General features: G+C 38.0%; 1 protein-coding gene across 1 annotated transcript in view; it reads right to left on the reverse strand.

The window, feature by feature from the left end:
• The window catches only part of ccnjl (cyclin J-like), a 74,889-nt gene that overhangs the window by 39,214 nt on the left and 16,569 nt on the right, over positions 1-19,106 (reverse strand). The window contains exon 3 of the mRNA XM_061899766.1: positions 4,564-4,774. Coding sequence (XP_061755750.1) covers positions 4,564-4,774 — 211 coding nt within the window. The remainder of the gene's footprint in view (positions 1-4,563; positions 4,775-19,106) is intronic.

Consider the following 19,106-nt stretch of genomic DNA (forward strand, 5'->3'; position numbering starts at 1 on the left):
TCCCAGCTGGGAGAGAATCATTAAGGGGCCCACTTCACGACAAACACAGGTTTAAATTTTCAAAAGCAGAGAAGCATATCAATGATTAAAGTATCATTCTTCCAATGAAAATAAAATGGTGGCTTGTGAACAAAGAAAAACAGAACTTAACTGGTAAATCTGAAGAGGATCGGTTCGCAGCCGAGTGTGAAGCGACCGGAATGAGAATCAGCACCTCCAAGTCAGAGTCCATGGTTCTCGCCCGGAAAAGGGTGGAGTGCCATCTCCGGGTTGGGGAGGAGACCCTGCCCCAAGTGGAGGAGTTCAAGTACCTAGGAGTCTTGTTCACGAGTGAGGGAAGAGTGGATGGTGAGATCGACAGGCGGATCGGTGCGGCGTCTTCAGTAATGCAAACGTATCGATCCGTTGTGGGGAAGAAGGAGCTGAGCCGAAAGGCAAAGCTCTCAATTTACCGATCGATCTACGTTCCCATCCTCACCTATGGTCATGAGCTTTGGGTCATGACTGAAAGGATAAGATCACGGGTACAAGCGGCCCAAATGAGTTTGGGTCTCTCACTTAGAGATAGGGTGAGAAGCTCTGTCATCCGGGAGGAACTCAAAGTAAAGCCGCTGCTCCTCCACATGGAGAGGAGCCAGATGAGGTGGTTCAGGCATCTGGTCAGGATGCCACCCGAACGCCTCCCTAGGGAGGTGTTTAGGGCACGTCCAGCCGGTAGGAGGCCACGGGGAAGACCCAGGACATGTTGGGAAGACTGTCTCCCGGCTGGCCTGGGAACGCCTCGGGATCCCCCGGGAAGAGCTGGACGAAGTGGCTGGGGAGAGGGAAGTCTGGGCTTCCCTGCTTAGGCTGCTGCCCCCGCGACCCGACCTCGGATAAGCGGAAGATGATGGATGGATCTGAAGAGGAGACACCATCCTGTAGTACAGTGGTTCTCAAATGGGGGTACGCGTACCCCTGGGAGAACTTGAAGGTATGCCAAAGGGTACGTGAGATTTTTTTGAAATATTCTAAAAATAGCAACAATTCAAAAATCCTTTATAAATATATTTATTGGATAATACATCAACAAAATATGAATGTAAGTTCATAAACTGTGAAAAGAAATGCAACAATGCAATATTCAGTGTTGACAGCTAGATTTTTTTGTGGACATGTTCCATAAATATTGATGTTAAAGATTTCTTTTTTTGTGAAGAAATGTTTAGAATGAAGTTGATGAATCCAGATGGATCTCTATTACAATCCCCAAAGAGGGCACTTTAAGTTGATGATTACTTCTATGTGTAGAAATCTTTATTTATAATTGAATCACGTGTTTATTTTTCAACAAGTTTAGTTATTTTTATATCTTTTTTTTCCAAATAGTTCAAGAAAGACCACTACAAATGAGCAATGTTTTGCACTGTTATACAAATTAATGAATTAGAAACTGATGACATAGTGCTGTATTTTACTTCTGTATCTTTTTTTTTTCCAACCAGAAATGCTTTGCTCTGATTAGGGGGTACTTGAATTAAAAAAATGTTCACAGGGGGTACATCACTGAAAAAAAGTTGAGAACCACTGCTGTAGAAGACGAGTATTTTTTTAACTTTTGCCAAAAGCATTGGAATAATGTCTAAATCAGACTTGGGAAGACAAATCCATGCCTTTGTCTCCAGCAGGTTACAATACAGTATTGGCTTTCTTATTGGGCTGTCTAAGCGAGCTGTTAAGCAGCTGCAGTGCATCCGAAATGCTGCTGCTCTTGTCCTGACTAGAATCAGGAAATACTATTAGTCCAGTGTTTAAGGTCATTGCATTGAATTCCTGTTACTCATAGAATATACTTTAAAACAGCTTTGCTTGTGTACAAGTCTTTTCATGGTGTTGTACATCTCTGATATGTTAGAACCATATGAACCATCTCGGGCACTGAGAACCTCAGAGAATGGTCTCCTGCTGGTGTCTGAAGTCAGTACCAAACATGCTGAGACTGCGTTTTAGTTTTACGCTCCTAAACTCTGGAATAGTTTATTTCGTAAGTGAGATTTTAGGTTTTGTCTTCTTGTTTTTTTCTGTACAGCACTTTGAATTACCTGGTGTACGAATTGTGTTCTATAAATAAACTTGCCTGGTCTATCGTGATTGTAGTTCGCAGTAGTGTAGTAGTGTACTGAAAAATCATAGCAATAGTAATTTGTAATATTTTGCTTAATGTTTGGCTATGTAAATTAGCTGTGTAAAATATCAGCTAAATCGACTGTGTAATAGCATTTTTATTCATGTAAATGCATTGTTCAAGTGTCCCTAATAGTTTTGTAAATGAATGAAAATGTTTGACCCACTATTTTCAGCTACTAATTTATTACAACACATGTAAAAAGGAAACCCTTTTGATCACCGATTACAGGGGCAACATGCCCACGGAAACAGCAATATGTAACAAGTATAACCACAGCTTATCCCGATGCTATTCACGGGCTACAAAAATCATTGCAATTGGGACAATGATGCCAACTATTTAGACCATGGGTGTCAAACTCTGGCCCGCCGTGTAATTTAATTTGGCCCTTGAGGCAATATCAATTTAGCATTAGAGCTGGCCCGCCGCTGTTACAGCGGCACCGACGCTGTAACACCGCATTCACCGCTAATTTTCCCAGTAGAGTCCCGAAGTTCAGTGCCCCTCCCGAAAATCTCCCGGGGCAACCATTCTCCCGAATTTCTACCGATTTCCACCTGGACAACTGTATTGGGGGCGTGCCTTTAGCGTTCTCTACAACCTGTCTTCACGTCCGCTTTTCCTCCATACTAACAGCATGTCACATAATATTTGTGGCTTTTACACACACACACACACACACACACACACACACACACACACACACACACACACACACACACACACACACACACACACACACGTGAATGCAATGCATACTTGGCCAACAGCCATACAGGTCACACTGAGGGTGGCCGTATAAACAACTTTAACACTGTTACAAATATGTGCCACACTGTGAACCCACAGCAAACAAGAATGACAAACACATTTCGGGTAAACATCCGTACCGCAACAAAACATAAATACCCAGAACGCCTCGCAGCTAACTCTTCCGGGAAACTTCCAGAAAACTGACCAATAATTAACGTTTTATTCATGCATTTTCTCTTGCTACTTCAAGGCTTGAATGTTTGGTTCATTCATTATTGTTATTTTATTTTCAAATTTATTTTTGGCTGTGGAAAAAAAATGATATTTACCTCAAAAGATTGCAAATATAAAAAAAAGCATAACATTTTTATTTAGATTTTATTTGATATGCCTTTGATATTTTTTTAATTATTATTATTATTATTTGAAACTGGATTTTGCATGTCACTAAAGTTATATAAGCCTTGCTTGTTCGATATTTAATGCAAAACTTGTTTGGGTCCCTATTAAAAGGTTAATTTGTTCAACCTTGGCCCGCGGCTTTGTTCCGTTAAAAATTTTGGCCCACTCTGTATTTGAGTTTGACACCCCTGATTTAGACCAAGGGTGGCATAAGTGTCTTCCCAATTTAAATAGATATTCATGCTGACCTCTTAAGCTCACACAATCATTGATTGCTTTATGCCAGGGTTGTACATCATTTTGTGATGTACGAAACGATACATTTCTAGATAAATGGGTGACGAAGAGATTCCAAAACTAAATATATTTTAAAAACAGTAAGATTTGATAGTGTACATACGATTCAACTCGGCGCTTAACATGTTTTTGAGTAGACAATCTTGTTTACACTACATTCCTGCTCCTGCATACACCCTTAGATAATAGTCTCGACATAGACATCAAACATTCAGACAGACTAAACATGTCAAACATCTTCCAAGACAAACTGAACAGTCAGTCCAGTTGCAATCAATGTAATGGTTGTGATCTAATCAGTGCAGTATTGACCGTATAATACTTGGAATTGTTACTATTAACATTCATGTCCGCTGTGCACTCTTTTTTAGTTGGTTGACATGGCTTATTGTATCCTCCTCCTATGTGTAGTGTAGCATGTTTTCTGTTGTCGTCCTTCAGGGATACTTGTAATGAATGTGGATTTTTTTCATGCAGCTCAGTTATTGAAATATATTGTGTGACATCATGCACCAAAATGCATTTTATTTGTTTTAAAACATTGTAGTGGTGTTCTGTACAAAAAGTGCACTTTAATTTAGTGTTGTTTTGATATGTCATCCTAGTGACATCATGCACAAACGTGCAATCACAGCTCGTTTTTAAAATGTCTCTGACTATCTTGCACTTTCTGTTTTGAAATGACATGAATGTTTGTGCCACTGCTTAGTAACTGTTTAATAAATACACTTTTGATCAATTGACTTAGTTTTGATTTCCCTCTCTGCATGAAAGTTTAAAATGAGCATATATTAATGCAGTACGAACAAGAATGTTTTAAATGTAGACCCATAGAATCATCATACTTGTGTGATAATACGCACACAAGGCTATAGCAAAATATCGAGATATTAAAAACAGGTCATATCGCCCAGCCCTACATGAAAGACTACAATTCCACTTACTTGCTAAGAGCAGACAGGACAGGGCGATGACATAGAGCTGCTTAATGGCTACATCATAGTGGTCCATGAAGAGGTCGAGTAGGTAGACGGCGAGGTGGCGTGCCGTGGGACATAGCTGGTAGCGATTGCTCAGGATGGCCAACAAGTCTGCAAAGTAGCGACGCATGCCAATCTGCGGTGAATGTGCTCGGTAGACTGGTAACTTTAACTCCTGCGGAAAATAGGGAGAGAACATGTAAATGTCTTACTTAGGGGGTGAAATGAATAGGTGGGCAGAAAGAGATATAGGGGTAGTTAACTATATACATAATACTGGTGAACCGCACACATCCCCCACTGACAGATTTTAAGTGCCGTCAGGAGATCTGCATCGGGAAATAAAACTCAACTTTTATCACATCTTGATTATGGTGTCACCTCATTTCAATCTCATTTATTTCTCCTTCACTGCAGATAGGAGGAGCTAATTTGGGTCACTGAAGAGAGTCGGTTTGGGTGTGGGGAGGGTTGGGGGGGCATAGTTCCTCTCAGTAGAGATGGAGGAGATAGGATTAGGTTTCACCCATCGTGCATCCCCTATTCATGTTCAATTAGCTGCATGTGTTTTCAAAGTGGAAGGAAGCTACACTGGAGCATTAGCATTGAATCAGCCCGGGGTGACTCCCCAATCAACCGCAGAAGAAAATGAGAGGCTCCGGTTTCAATATCTTCCCCAGAGTTACGAAAGGCACATTCTGCTTTGCGCAAACTCACAGAGGAACATTGCGTTTAAGCGGCTTATGGTGGAAAATATTTGCGCTTTGAGAAATGTTTAGCTCCCCGAGAAACAGTAAAAACAAAGGCTTTGGGTTTATGAGGTGAGATTATTGGGAGATGTCAATCCGATTTGAAAATACTGGAAGTTTTTACTGTGAAAAACAAAATAAAAAAAATCACATTAGGGATGTTGCGTATGGGCTGCATTAAGGCAAAAATTAAACTAGGACATTTTTCAGTACATAAAAAGCAGAACAACACATACTTTGTTCTTTAAATCTTTTGAGTCAAAGCAAAAACAACACATATCAGGTTGACACTTCAATGGAATTCAAAATAAACAGACTCCCTCCTCCTCTCCAAATCCACATAAAGCGCCTGGACCCCCGGTGCCACAATCAACCATACTATCCAGCCCGCCTCAAACTCTCCTCCCACTGCTTCAGCCCCTGCCTCCAGTCCATCTGTCTGTCTGGGGGTACAAGGGCCACAGGAGATCTGTGCTGGGTGTGAATGGGGGCTCTTGAGAGTTGGGGAGTGGAGACGAGGTGTCTTTGTGGGGGACCTGCGCCGTAATTAAGAATTCCACAGCTGCCTCTGGCTGATTTGCATGTCTGATAATTTGCTACATGCTGCACAGCACAGCACCGCTATCTTCCACATCAGGGCATTAGCGCCACGGAAAACGTCATTAAAGCTGGATGAGACCTTGGGGGAATGAGCGCCATGCAGGAAACCTGATCACAGCGTGAAGGCCTTTTAATGCAAAGCTATGCTCTTAATTCCACTGTTAATGTGCGTGTTTATTGTGCCTGTTCTAGAAATGACACATTATAGAGGAGATTTGGTCTTTGTAAACATTAACAGTTTGTTTTTTTTTTGCAAAAATCTGTACAGTTAGTAATGGTCACTAAAAACTTGGGGTGTCAAATTGTGTTAATTACGATTAAGTCATATTTCACGATTCATGTTTTTTAATTGCGGTAATCGGACATTTAATCTCAAATGTTACCGTTTCTGTGTGCCTGCAACTGGCCTCGCTACTTATTGCGTTTGATTGAGAGCAACAACAGTACTGCCAAGCGGCACAAAGATAGTATGTATTCACGGCAAAATAGGTCCTACTCAGTCACAAAACTTGGCCTGTAATTAGTGGGGATATTATGAATAATAGCTAACAAATAGTGAGAAATATTTATAGTGGACAGAAGAAAACCTTTTTATTAGACAAGCTATGGAGAAATAGCATCACTTGCATGTGTTTTTGACACACATTAAGCTGAATTTATACTATTACAAAACACCAGAGGTGGGTAGTAACGCGCTACATTTACTCAGTCACATCTACTTGAGTAACTTTTGGGATAAATTGTACTTCTAAGAGTAGTTTTTATGCAACATACTTTTACTTGAGTATATTTATAGAGAAGAAACGCTACTTTTACTACGCTCCATTTATCTGCAATCAGGACGCTACTCGCTACTTTTTTTTTTTATTGATCTGTTAATGCACGCTTTGTTTGTTTTGTTTTTGTCAGATACGCATTGAAAGTAGGAACTACGCATGCCTGCGTTTCACCAATCAAATGCAGTCACTGGTGACGTTGGACCAATCAAACAGAGCCAGGTAGTCACGTGACCGTCACACGTAGAACCCGACATGTTGAAAAACTTATTGGGGTGTTACCATTTAGTAAACTGTACGGAATATGTACTGTACTGTGCAATCTACTAATAAAAGTTTCAATCAATCAACTAATCAATCAAAAGTGTAAAGGAAAAAAGACACTTTTTATTTCAACCGTACTTCCCGTCAAAAGCCTAAAGACCGATCGCACAGTTCCTGTCTTCACAATAAAAGTGCCGCTCCATCGCGCCTGCGCTAACAAAATAAGAGTCTCCGAAAGCCAGCGCATACAAGCTAGCAAGCTACGGAGTTTGCCGCCAATGTATTTCTTGTAAAGTGTATAAAAACGAATATGGAAGCTGGACTAATAGGATGCCAAAAATCAACGACTTTCATGATGTATTAGACAGGAAGGAGGAACTTTTTTTCTCCTCCATTTGAAAACCGGGACGTTATCAGCACTATACTGTCTGATTCCAATCAATGCAAGTCATCAGAATCAGGTAATACACCAACTTATATTCTTGTCTTCATTAAAGATAGGAATCTATGTGTTAAACATGCATGTATATTCATTAAAACACTGTGTATATATATATATATATATATATATATATGATATGTGTGTATGTATATGTATATATGAGGTAGATCACCTCGACTCGGTCATTTATTAATTGATTAACGTTGAAAAACTTATTGGGGTGTTACCATTTAGTGGTCAATTGTACGGAATATGTACTGTACTGCAATCTACTAATACAAGTTTCAATCAATCAATCAATCAATGCCTACTGAGCCTACGGTGCTGTTAAGTTATTGTGGCTCAATTTGCCTTAATTTTTATTTATTTTAATGTATTATTATTTAATATATAATATTTTTTTAATTGCTTAAGAGATATTCCTGGCTCTGAATTTGCTCATTGCTATTTTTATGTTTTTGTGCATTATTTGTTGCCGTAATCATTAAACAAACAGGTTACTCATCAGTTACTCAGTACTTGAGTAGTTTTTTCACAACATACTTTTTACTTTTACTCAAGTAAATATTTGGGTGACTACTCCTTACTTTTACTTGAGTAATAAATCTCTAAAGTAACAGTACTCTTACTTGAGTACAATTTCTGGCTACTCTACCCACCTCTGCAAAACACCTGTGCACCAGTATAGTGATATACTCCATGAACAATGATGTGTACATTATAATTAAAATCAAAGCACAATTCTATAGAAGAGAATGGAACACTCAAATGTCTGAAACCATAACTCCTGAGGAAATAAGTATATGTTCTATCGTTAAATGTTTAAGACAAGATATAATGTACGTGTCGGAGACGTGTCATTGAGTCACAAAAAAACAATCAAAAGCTACATATGCGAGCACTGTGATTGATGGGTCTGTTTTAATTATTTTATTATATCTGATCAGGGGGTGTTGGAAGTTTGTGAAGCCCTTTGAGGCACTGGTGATTAAGGGTTGGATCAATAAAAGTTGATTGATTGGAAAAGCAAGTTAAACATTGAATACTTATTGCTCAGAAAATAGTTCTTACTGTTTTTGATGCAATAACTTAAATACTTTATATGGACCTGATGTTTTATTTTAGTAAATAAAAAATTCTGCATCTGTTCAAGTCTGTTAAATATAATAAATTACTTCATAAAGCTACTTTTAATAAAAATAAAAATAAAAAAAATACCCATCTTAAGAATGTAATGAATTTGAGTTAAATCTGAAATTTAGGGCTTTCATCAGCATTTTAAGTGAGATTAGAACATTTATTACAGATCATAAATAATGAATTGCTTGACAGAACTACAAAAAAATCTATTACAATTGTGTAAAATCACGACCGTGTTCAGTGGCCTAGTGGTTAGACCAGGGGTGCCCACACTTTTTCTGCAGGCGAGCTAATTTTCAAATGACCAACTCGAGGGGATCTACCTCATTTATATATATCATTTATATTTATTTATTTATGAAAGAGACATTTTTGTAAACAAGTTAAATGTGTTTAATGATAATACAAGCATGTGTAACACATATAGATGTCTTTCTTTCACAAACACAAGAATATAAGTTGGTGTATTACCTGATTCTGATGACTTGCATTGATTGGAATCAGACAGTAATGATGATAACGCCCACATTTTCAAATGGAGGAGGAAAAAAGTTGTCCTTTCTGTACAATACCACATGAAAGTGGTTGGTTTTTGGCATCTAATTCATCCAGCTTCCATACACTTTACAAGAAAAACATTGGCGGCAAATTCCGTAGCTTGCTTGATTGACATTCACGGCACCCGAGGGTCTTGTGAGATGACGCTGGCTGCTGTCAGTTCATTATTATGAAAAAAATGACAGAGAGGAAGGCGAGAAACACATTTTATTTCAACAGACTTTCGCGCCGTCCCTTCCGTCAAAACTCTAAAGGCCGACTGCACATTTCCTATCTTCACAATAAAAGCCCTGCTTCATGCTGCCTGCGCTAACAAAGTAAGAGTCTCAGAAAGCTGGCGTGCACAAGTGATGTGCACGCCAGCTTTCTGAGGGATCGCTTGTGCACGCCAGTTTTCCGAGACTCTGTATTTAGTTAGCGCAGGCAGCATGAAGCAGGGCTTTTATTGTGAAGATAGGAAATGTGCAGTCGGCCTTTAGAGTTTTGACGGAAGGTACGGCGCGAGAGTCTGTTGAAATAAAAAGTGTTTCTCGCCTTCCTCTCGGTCATATTTTAATAATAATGATCTTGCAGCAGCCAGCGTCATCTCACAAGACCCTCCGGTACCGTGAATGTCATTTAAGTGACGTCTTGGTGAAGATTGATGATCACTAATTTTTAGGTCTATTTTTTTTAATAGCCTGGCTGGAGATCGACTGACACACCCCCCGCGGTCGACTCGTAGCTCGCGATCGACGTAATGGGCACCCCTGGGTTAGAGTGTCCGCCCTGAGATCGGTAGGTTGTGAGTTTGAATCCCAGCTGAGTCATACCAAAGACAATAAAAATGGGACCCATTGCCTCCCTGTTTGGGCACTAAGCATCAAGGGTTGGAATTGCGGGTCAAATCACCATAAATGATTCCCGGGCGCGGCACCACTGCTGCCCACTGCTCCCCTCACTTCTCAGGGGGTGGGTCAAGGGAATGGGTCAAATGCAGAGGACATAATTCACCATACATATTATGTGTGTGACAATCATTGGTACTTTAACAACAAAGCCGCTGTTTATCACCCAAATACTATCATTTATATTGACGTAAGCTCCTCGAAGGCAAGTGACATGTGAATAGAATAAAACAATTGCTACTTTACTGGATACAGTAAAATGTACACTTTACGGAACAAGTGTTGTAAGCAAAAACGCTACTACATGTTGTGCCATTAATCTTTTGGTTGTACTGTAGATACTATACACATATAAACAATTACTTCTCAAATGTCTCAGGCAACAACAGCATTATCATGTTAACTAACTTCAGAAGCAATGCTGCTTGCATTCGTTTAGGATACAACTGGTATGGTGTACTGTAAACAAATGCTGAAAAGCTAAAACCTGTATCTTACCGACTTTTGTTGAAGAATGATTTATTTCATTATCTCACTCAGGGAGGTTTGAGATTGTTTGCAGCATCGTTGTTTGCTTCTAAGCAGGCAAGTAACTTTACACAAAAACTATTAGCTACTAGATTTTCTTTATGTTAAAATGTCACATGAAAATGACAATAGGTATACTAACGAAGAGCGTATTTATTTTCTTAAAGAATAACTGATGTTGAATGTTGCCTGTCATTCACAATCCCTATGTAAAACTTTTTCTCTTTTTTTGTGCATTCTAAATCGCAAAAAAGCAATTGCACGAGGTGGCTAACAAACAATGAAGGTGATGGGATCGGATCTATTCCGCCGAAAAATATACTTCCATTTTTTGTACCATATTTTTCGGATTATAAATCGCATTTTTTTTTTCATAGTTTGCGACATATACTCCGGAGCGACTTATGTGTGAAATTATTAACACGTTACCGTAAAATATCAAATAATATTATTTATCTCATTCACGGAAGAGACGTAGAAAATGTCAGCAATCGCCACACACACGTCAACCAATAAGAATTCGGCGGGGTAGGGTCATGTAAGAAGTGCATTGTGGGTCATGGGATGCTAACTGCTATATGCTACTGCCGTAACTATTAAAATGGATCATTTCGTTGTTGACGGTAACTTATAAAAAGTGAGAAGGGCTGAAGAAAAATGGCGTTGAAAAGGAAATCATGTAGTGCAGATTACAAGCTGGACGTAGTGAAATATGCAGCAGAAAACGACAAGAGGAAGCGGCGCATACCTTTGGAGTTGGCAGAGTTGTTTAGAAGCGACCTCGAGGAAGAAGATTTCATCGGATTTATGGATTAGGAGTGACGGATTGTTTGGTAAAGGTATAGCATGTTCTATATGTTATAGTTATTTGAATGACTCTTACCATAATATGTTAGTTTAACATAGCAGTTGCTTATTTATGCCTCATATAACCTACACTTATTCAGCCTGTTCACTATTCTTTATTTTAAATTGCCTTTCAAATAACTATTCTTGGTGTTGGATTTTATCAAATAAATTTCCCCCAAAAATGCGACTTATACTCCAGTGCGACTTATGTTTTTTTCCTTCTTTATTATGCATTTTTGGCCGGTGCGACGTATAATCCCGATTGATTTATAATCTCAAAAATACGGTAATGTAACTGGAACATTCATGACAACATGCAATATTTATGTATTTTGGTCATTTTAATCATTGCCGAAACGTTTTTGGGCCACCCTTTGATTTTACAGAATGCACCGTTATTTTCTTCATCAAAAACACCCACTAATCATTGCAGACTTTGTGAAAGCAAACAATTACTACTTTGTAGGGGTGTGACGGTACACAAAAATTTCTGTTCGGTACGTACCTCTTTTTAGAGGTCACGGTTCGGTTCATTTTCGGTACAGTAAGAAAACAACAAAATATAAATGTTTTGGTTATTTATTTACCATATTTGTAAACAATGGCTTTATCCTTTTAACTTTGGGAACACTATAATAATCCTGCCCACGTTAGTTAACAATAAACAGCCTCAACGTGTTGCTCAGATTAAATAAAATGACAAAACTTTTCTTCTACATATAAAAAGTGCAACATTAAACAGTTTCAAGTCAACTCATCATGCTTAATTTATTACAGCATTTGGGAAGCCTGTAGTTGATTTTTATTATGTAAATGTTATTTGTATCAACGTGTGATAGGAGGGACCCTGCCATTCAAAACTAGGCTGCTACATTACTAATGATTAATCTAACTATAGCTGAAAAATTAGCACAATAGCAATAGGAGAGACTATTCATCCCTGAACACCATGGAGTTCATGTAGGCTTAATGATGCACTTACATTATTATATCAACTATCAGAGACAGAAACTCTTCATTTAACATAAAGTCCTTTTTTGCTGCTTCAACACACCTCAATCAACACTGTCCTTAACACACACACACACACACGCACCGCAAAATGAGCTAACATTACGCTGAAAGCTAACTAGCCTTCACCTAAAGCCAGGACTGCGAGTGAGCTGAGCTGCAGTTTGCTTCTAGGTCAACGGGCTCATAGTGATGTTTAGAAAGTAGTTGACTTGGAAGTGTTTAGTATAATTTGGGGAGAGTCTGCTGCTCACCGGCGAAACACCTATCTGCTTGACGCTGAAGCGCTGACTAGATGCGCTCTGAATACGCACTGCTGATTGGCTGTTACCGCTACGGTTGTAACCAATCAGATGGTTGTGTGGGTGGGACAATGCTGGGTGCTGTGCAGGAGACAGAGGCAGAACGGAGCGGAGCAGCTTATTAAGACTTTAGCATAGGCGGCTACTTCATATGTTCGTGTGGAAACTTGTTCGGTACTCCTCCGTACCGAAACGGTTCAATACAAATACACGTACCGTTACACCCCTACTACTTTGGGAAAAATGATGACCCGGAACAATAGCTTTTTGAGCCTGAAAGTAAGAAGGATGAGCTACAAGTTTTAGAAGCTGTGTGCTTAGCAGATTGAGCTATAGTAAAACACAAAGCATCAATACAAGCAAGAAATATAAACTGGGAACGCAATTTAAAAAATCCCTTACTGTACAATGTCCGCTCTCTGTTGGACTGTTTATATCTTTCAGCACAAGACTTGTACTCCTAGGTCAGGGGTAGGGAACCTACAGCTCTAGAGCCAGATGCGGCTCTTTTGATGACTGCATCTGGCTCTCAGATAAATCTTAGCTGACATTAACACGATAAGTAATTAATAATTCCGCTGGTAATCACAGTGTTAAAAATAGCCTTCAAATTATAAAACATTCTCATGCATTTTAATCCAACCATCCGTTTTCTATCGCACCTGTTCAAGAGGTCGCATTAATGGTAAGAAGTATTATACTTATTATTGGTTAACTTTTAGAATAACAATTTTATTAAAAAGAATAAGAAACTTACTATACTCTAAAAATGTTGGTCTTACTTAAAAATGCACGCATTTAGTTGTATTTAGTGTTAAAAAAATAATACATGGCTCTCACGGAAATACATTTTGAAATATTTGTCTTTCATGGCTCTCTCAGCCAAAAAGGTTCCAGACCCCTTTCCTAGGTGATAAATTCATCATAATCCTCACTCATGTAAAAAAAAAAATGATGGGAGGAAACAAGCTTCTGATGTGTTTTCCTAGCAATGTTTTCAGGTCTGAGCTGAAATTCAAAGTTGACCAACTTCTCGGCTTATGGCCACAACCTTTTACGATACATGTTTGAGGCATGATTTATAATCCAGCACACACCTTTACAAACTCAGGAGTCATGCAGCTGCTGTAGCTACGATACCTCCATGATCAAGTGGCTGTGTTACTAAAAGTAGTTCCTCAGTGTTAGCTCTTGCAATAACAATATAACATACATCCATAGATGTGGATGCATATGCAAAAGTGAAATATATTTATCTGTACAGTAATCTATTTATATCTGCACCTTATTGCTTTTGTTATAATGCACTACCATGAGCTGATGCAACAAAATTTGCATAGCATACATAATCTATGTGAAACCTTTCAATCCGGTTTCAGGGCAAATCACTCCATGGAGACAGCCCTTGAAAAAATGACTAATGATCTATTGCTAACGATGGATTCTGATGCGTCATCTATGTTGCTGCTCCTCGATCTTAGCGCTGCTTTCGATACCGTCGATCATAATATTTTATTAGAACGTATCAAAACACGAATTGGTATGTCGGACTTAGCCCTGTCTTGGTTTAACTCTTATCTTACTGACAGGATGCAGTGTGTCTCCCATAACAATGTGACCTCGGACTATGTTAAGGTAACGTGTGGAGTTCCCCAGTGTTGGATCCATTATGGATTGAACTTTCACAGTATCATGTTGGACCCGCTCGACATCCATTGCTTTCCTCCTCTCCAAGGTTCTCATAGTCATCATTGTCACCGACGTCCCACTGGGTGTGAGTTTTCCTTGCCCTTATGTGGGCCTACCGAGGATGTCGTAGTGGTTTGTGCAGCCCTTTGAGACACTAGTGATTTAGAGCTATATAAGTAAACATTGATTGATTGATTGAAAATTTAGTTTTTATCTGTACTGTAAAGTTCAAATTTGAATGACAAAAAAAAGGAACTCTAAGTCTAACAATGTCACTAATACTTGGTTAATATGCAGGCCACGACATGTAAATGGTGCAAAGGCCGGATGAATGAATCTCATTTGCTCCATTGTTAGATGTTTTGTACTGGTCATTCCAATTTAGAATGCATTAAAAGAAAAAACAATGTGTTCTTTTCACAAATAAAGATTGAGAACGATAGACAAAATTCCCCAAAAAGTCCAGTTCCTCTTTAATATCGTTTGACGTCTTTACAATATTTTTGCAATTTCCTATGTGTCATTTCCAGCTAAAAGATCAATTCAACAATGTTCCACAAATAGTGTATCATCTTGATTAACTCCCTCATGTATGCCTGTTGACAGGAGGTGCACAACACTGTCCAGAACACAATCATTTGGCCACAATAAAAAAACAAATGCAAAAAAATCTTTCATTTTCTAAGCAAACACACACATGTGAGAACATTTATCTCACAAATAACTGCTCCATGGTACATTGTTGGTGTGTGTGTTGCTCCTGTGACAGTCACAAAACACACAACGGGTCATCTCTGACATCAGGCTTTATGGGTTTATTTGTGGCTCAGTCTGCATGCGGACATTCAAGCCAGCTGACAGCTCACTCTGAATCACACACTGTGCGCTGAATCAATGTTTGCACCAGTGAATGTTTCATGAACACCCCTTATCACAAGACGATGCCTTCATACTGCACACAATCCCCGCCACAGGATGTCTCAAATGGCCGTCTATAATCTTCTCCCTCCGCGTGACGCTAGCACGAGAGCCACAGCTGGGAGATGCCAGACAGGTGACACATCTGTATTGAAGTGGCACATGTTCCAGCCATCCATTTCCTACCGCTTGTCCCTTTTGGGGCCAAGGGAGCCTATCTCAGCTGCATTCGGGCGGTATGAGGTGTACACCCTGGACAAGTCGCTACCTCATCACAGGGCCAACACAGATAGACAACATTCACACTTACATTCACACACTAGGGCCAATTTAATTAAGACATTCACAATTAATTAGCCTTAATCCATGTAATCCCATTGAGATCATTTTAAATAGACAAGTGCCCATTCATCCATCCATTTTCTAAGTGTTCCATGTAATTATATTTACTCTCTGGCCTTTAAGTTAAAAAAGAAAAGGAGTCTTTCACATATTTTGTTCCTAAAGACAAAAAAATATTACATTAAAAATCACCAAAATACAATTATTGACAACACATTTATTTAAAAATTGTATTCTTTGTTACAAATTAAATTTGGACTACTGGCCTTCAAGTCTTCAATTCTTATTGTAATATATTTCTATTTTGTTTCCATTCACACCCCAATTATTTACATTTCAAATTCAATCTCAACTCTGTACACTGCTGCTGGAATTTTAATTTCCCTGAGGGAACTCTCCTGAAGGAATCAAAGTACTAAATCTATCTATGTATTTCTATATTTGTACACCCGGCATTGCTATGTTTCCCCATTTAAAGCATGCAGCAAAATTTCTTATTTTTAACCATTTTATGCAAAACTATCTTGCTACTAATATGGTTGAGTTTGTTACGGCTAAAGGATTAATTGCATTGCAATGTGAAAAAAACGTCCAATGAACAGACAAACAACACAAGTCCAGCCTTCACAATAAAAGCACTGTGCTGACAAGACTGCAATTCAAAGTATTGAGTAAGTTTATAATTGCATTGTGCCCTGTGATGAGGTGGCAACTTATCCAGGGTGTACCCCTTCTTTGCACTCGAATGCAGCTGGAATAGGCTCTAGCACAGTAGTTCTCAAATGGGGGTACGCGTACCCCTGGGGGTACTTGAAGGTACGCTGAGGGGTACGTGAGATTTTTTTTTTTAATATTTAAAAAATAGCAACAATTCAAAAATCATTTATAAATATATTTATTGAATAATAGCTCAACAAAATATGAATGTAAGTTCATAAACTGTGAAAAGAAATGCAACAATGCCATAATTTGTGTTGACAGCTAGATTTTTTGTGGACATTTTCCATGAATATTGATGTTAAAGATTTCTTTTTTTTGTGAAGAAATGTTTAGAATTAAGTTCATGAATCCAGATGGTTCTCTATTACAATCCCCAAATTGTATGTGTAGAAATCTTTATTTATAATTGAATCACTTGTTTATTTTTAAACAGGTTTTTACTTATTTTTATATCTTTTTTTCCAAATAGTTTAAGAAAGACCACTACAAATGAGCAATATTTTGCATTGTTATACAATTTAATAAATCAGAAAGTGATGACATAGTGCTGTATTTTACTTCATCATCTCTTTTTTTCAACCAAAAGTGTTTTGCTCTGATTAGGGGGTACTTGAATTAAAAAAATGTTCACAGGGGGTACATCACTGAAAAAAGGTTGAGAACCACTGCTCTAGCACCTCCGCAACACCGACAAGAGGTTTATTATGCATGGATGGATAACTATATTGTGAAGAAGAAAGAATCCATGTGTATGTAAAAAAAAAAAAAACTGATATTGTTTAATGCAATAGATATTGATTCATTGCTAGTGTTTGTTGAAAAATACATGAAAAGGACCTTGAAAAAAATAATTGCACATTAAATTGCAGCTCCAGTATTGAGGAAAAAATAGGAATATTTTCCAAAATCGTTCAGCCCTGGTGTATGTCACTATTAGGGTTGCAAAATTCCGAGAATATTCAAAATTGGAAACTTTCCATGGGAGTGAACGGGAATATATGGGAGTTAACAGGAATTAATGGGAAATTAATGGGAATAAACATTGAATGCAACATGTTAGATATTGCAGCATGATTATTAGATAAAACAACCTGATTTAATGCAAATTCAGTATAATTTCAACCCTGAACTGTGCATTCCTCCATCACATGTGCAGATAATTTCCAGGATGTTACACACTACAGCAGGGCTATTGAGGCCACACTAGTATTTGAGCCCAAGGACTTCATCTAGTCAGGTAAGTGTTGATGATATAACTGGGGTAAATATATTTGATATATGGTATTTACATTTAATAGAGGTGTAATTGCTTGTTACTGTATGACTGTCGACTAGTCCAGTAGAGTTCCACTCAAGCTAGCTACTGTTCCTGTACTTGTTAAATTATTTTAGGGCCAATATCTCTAGCTAGTTAGGTTTATGTACCACCACAGTCTCATAATGAACCGAAAATATTTCTCTGTTAGCTGTGATGCTAATTTTCTTTATGTTAAATTCCCATTCATTTATGCTGACAATTTTAGCGATGCGAATTTACCATTTTTGTAATCTGTTAAGTTCAACAGGCAAATACTTAAATCAAATCGTGAAGTTTCCTCTGCCTTCTGTTCTGCTAGCCATTCTGCTGCACTACACTAATGTTTGATTAGGGATGCTGATTGAATGTTCATTCATTCATCTAGCCTATTTCTATTCATTTGTCCATCAGTAAAACATTTTGAAAGACTACTCCAATTGTTTAGCTGACTATATCTGTGTGGCATTGCATTAGTGTTTTACAAGAATTAAAAAAAATACAAACAGAATAATGCCACGTACACCATCTGATGTGTGGAGACATTTCACTCCAACCAATGTAGGCATAAAGGCGGTGTACATTTGTAAATACTGTGCAAAGAGCTACGTCTAAAATGCCGCAAAGATGCAGCAGCATATAGACAAGTGCCCAATAATATATAATTATTGTAATTCCCCATAAATTCCCATGGACGGTGTCCAAATTTGAATAATCAAAAATCTACATACATAAATACACACATACATATATATATACATATATATATATATATATATATATATACATACACATAGTATATATACACACATACATACACACACACACATATACATATATACATATATACATACATATATATATATATACACACACACACACACACACACACATACATACACATACATTTATACATATATACACACATACATTTATATATATTATATATATATATATATATATATATATATATATAGCAGCCCTTTGAGACAGGGCTATATAAATAAACATTGATTGATATATAATATATATATATATATATATATACATACATACACACACACACAAGTGTGCGTGTGTGTATACATACAGTATATACATACATACATACATACATACATACATACATACATTCATAGCCGAGGTTGCTGTGGTTTATCCGTTAAAACAGTGCTCAATACCAGAGTAGAGCGGAATATTCCTTAGGTCAGAAAAAAAACACACGGAGGCTATTTTATCCCTACAGGGCCGTTTCCCCTGAAACCGACCTGTAGGGATAAAATAGCATCTGTGTGTTTTTTCCTGACCTAAGGAATATATAAACACACACATATCTTTTACAGGGTATTCTGGAAAGTATGAGGGAACTTTACAGAACGCTTTTTAACTCTATAATGTATTGCTGTACAGCTGTGTGCACCATTCAGACAACATCAGC

This window comes from Nerophis ophidion, linkage group LG05 (assembly GCF_033978795.1).
Source record: "Nerophis ophidion isolate RoL-2023_Sa linkage group LG05, RoL_Noph_v1.0, whole genome shotgun sequence".
Lineage (NCBI taxonomy): Eukaryota > Metazoa > Chordata > Actinopteri > Syngnathiformes > Syngnathidae > Nerophis > Nerophis ophidion.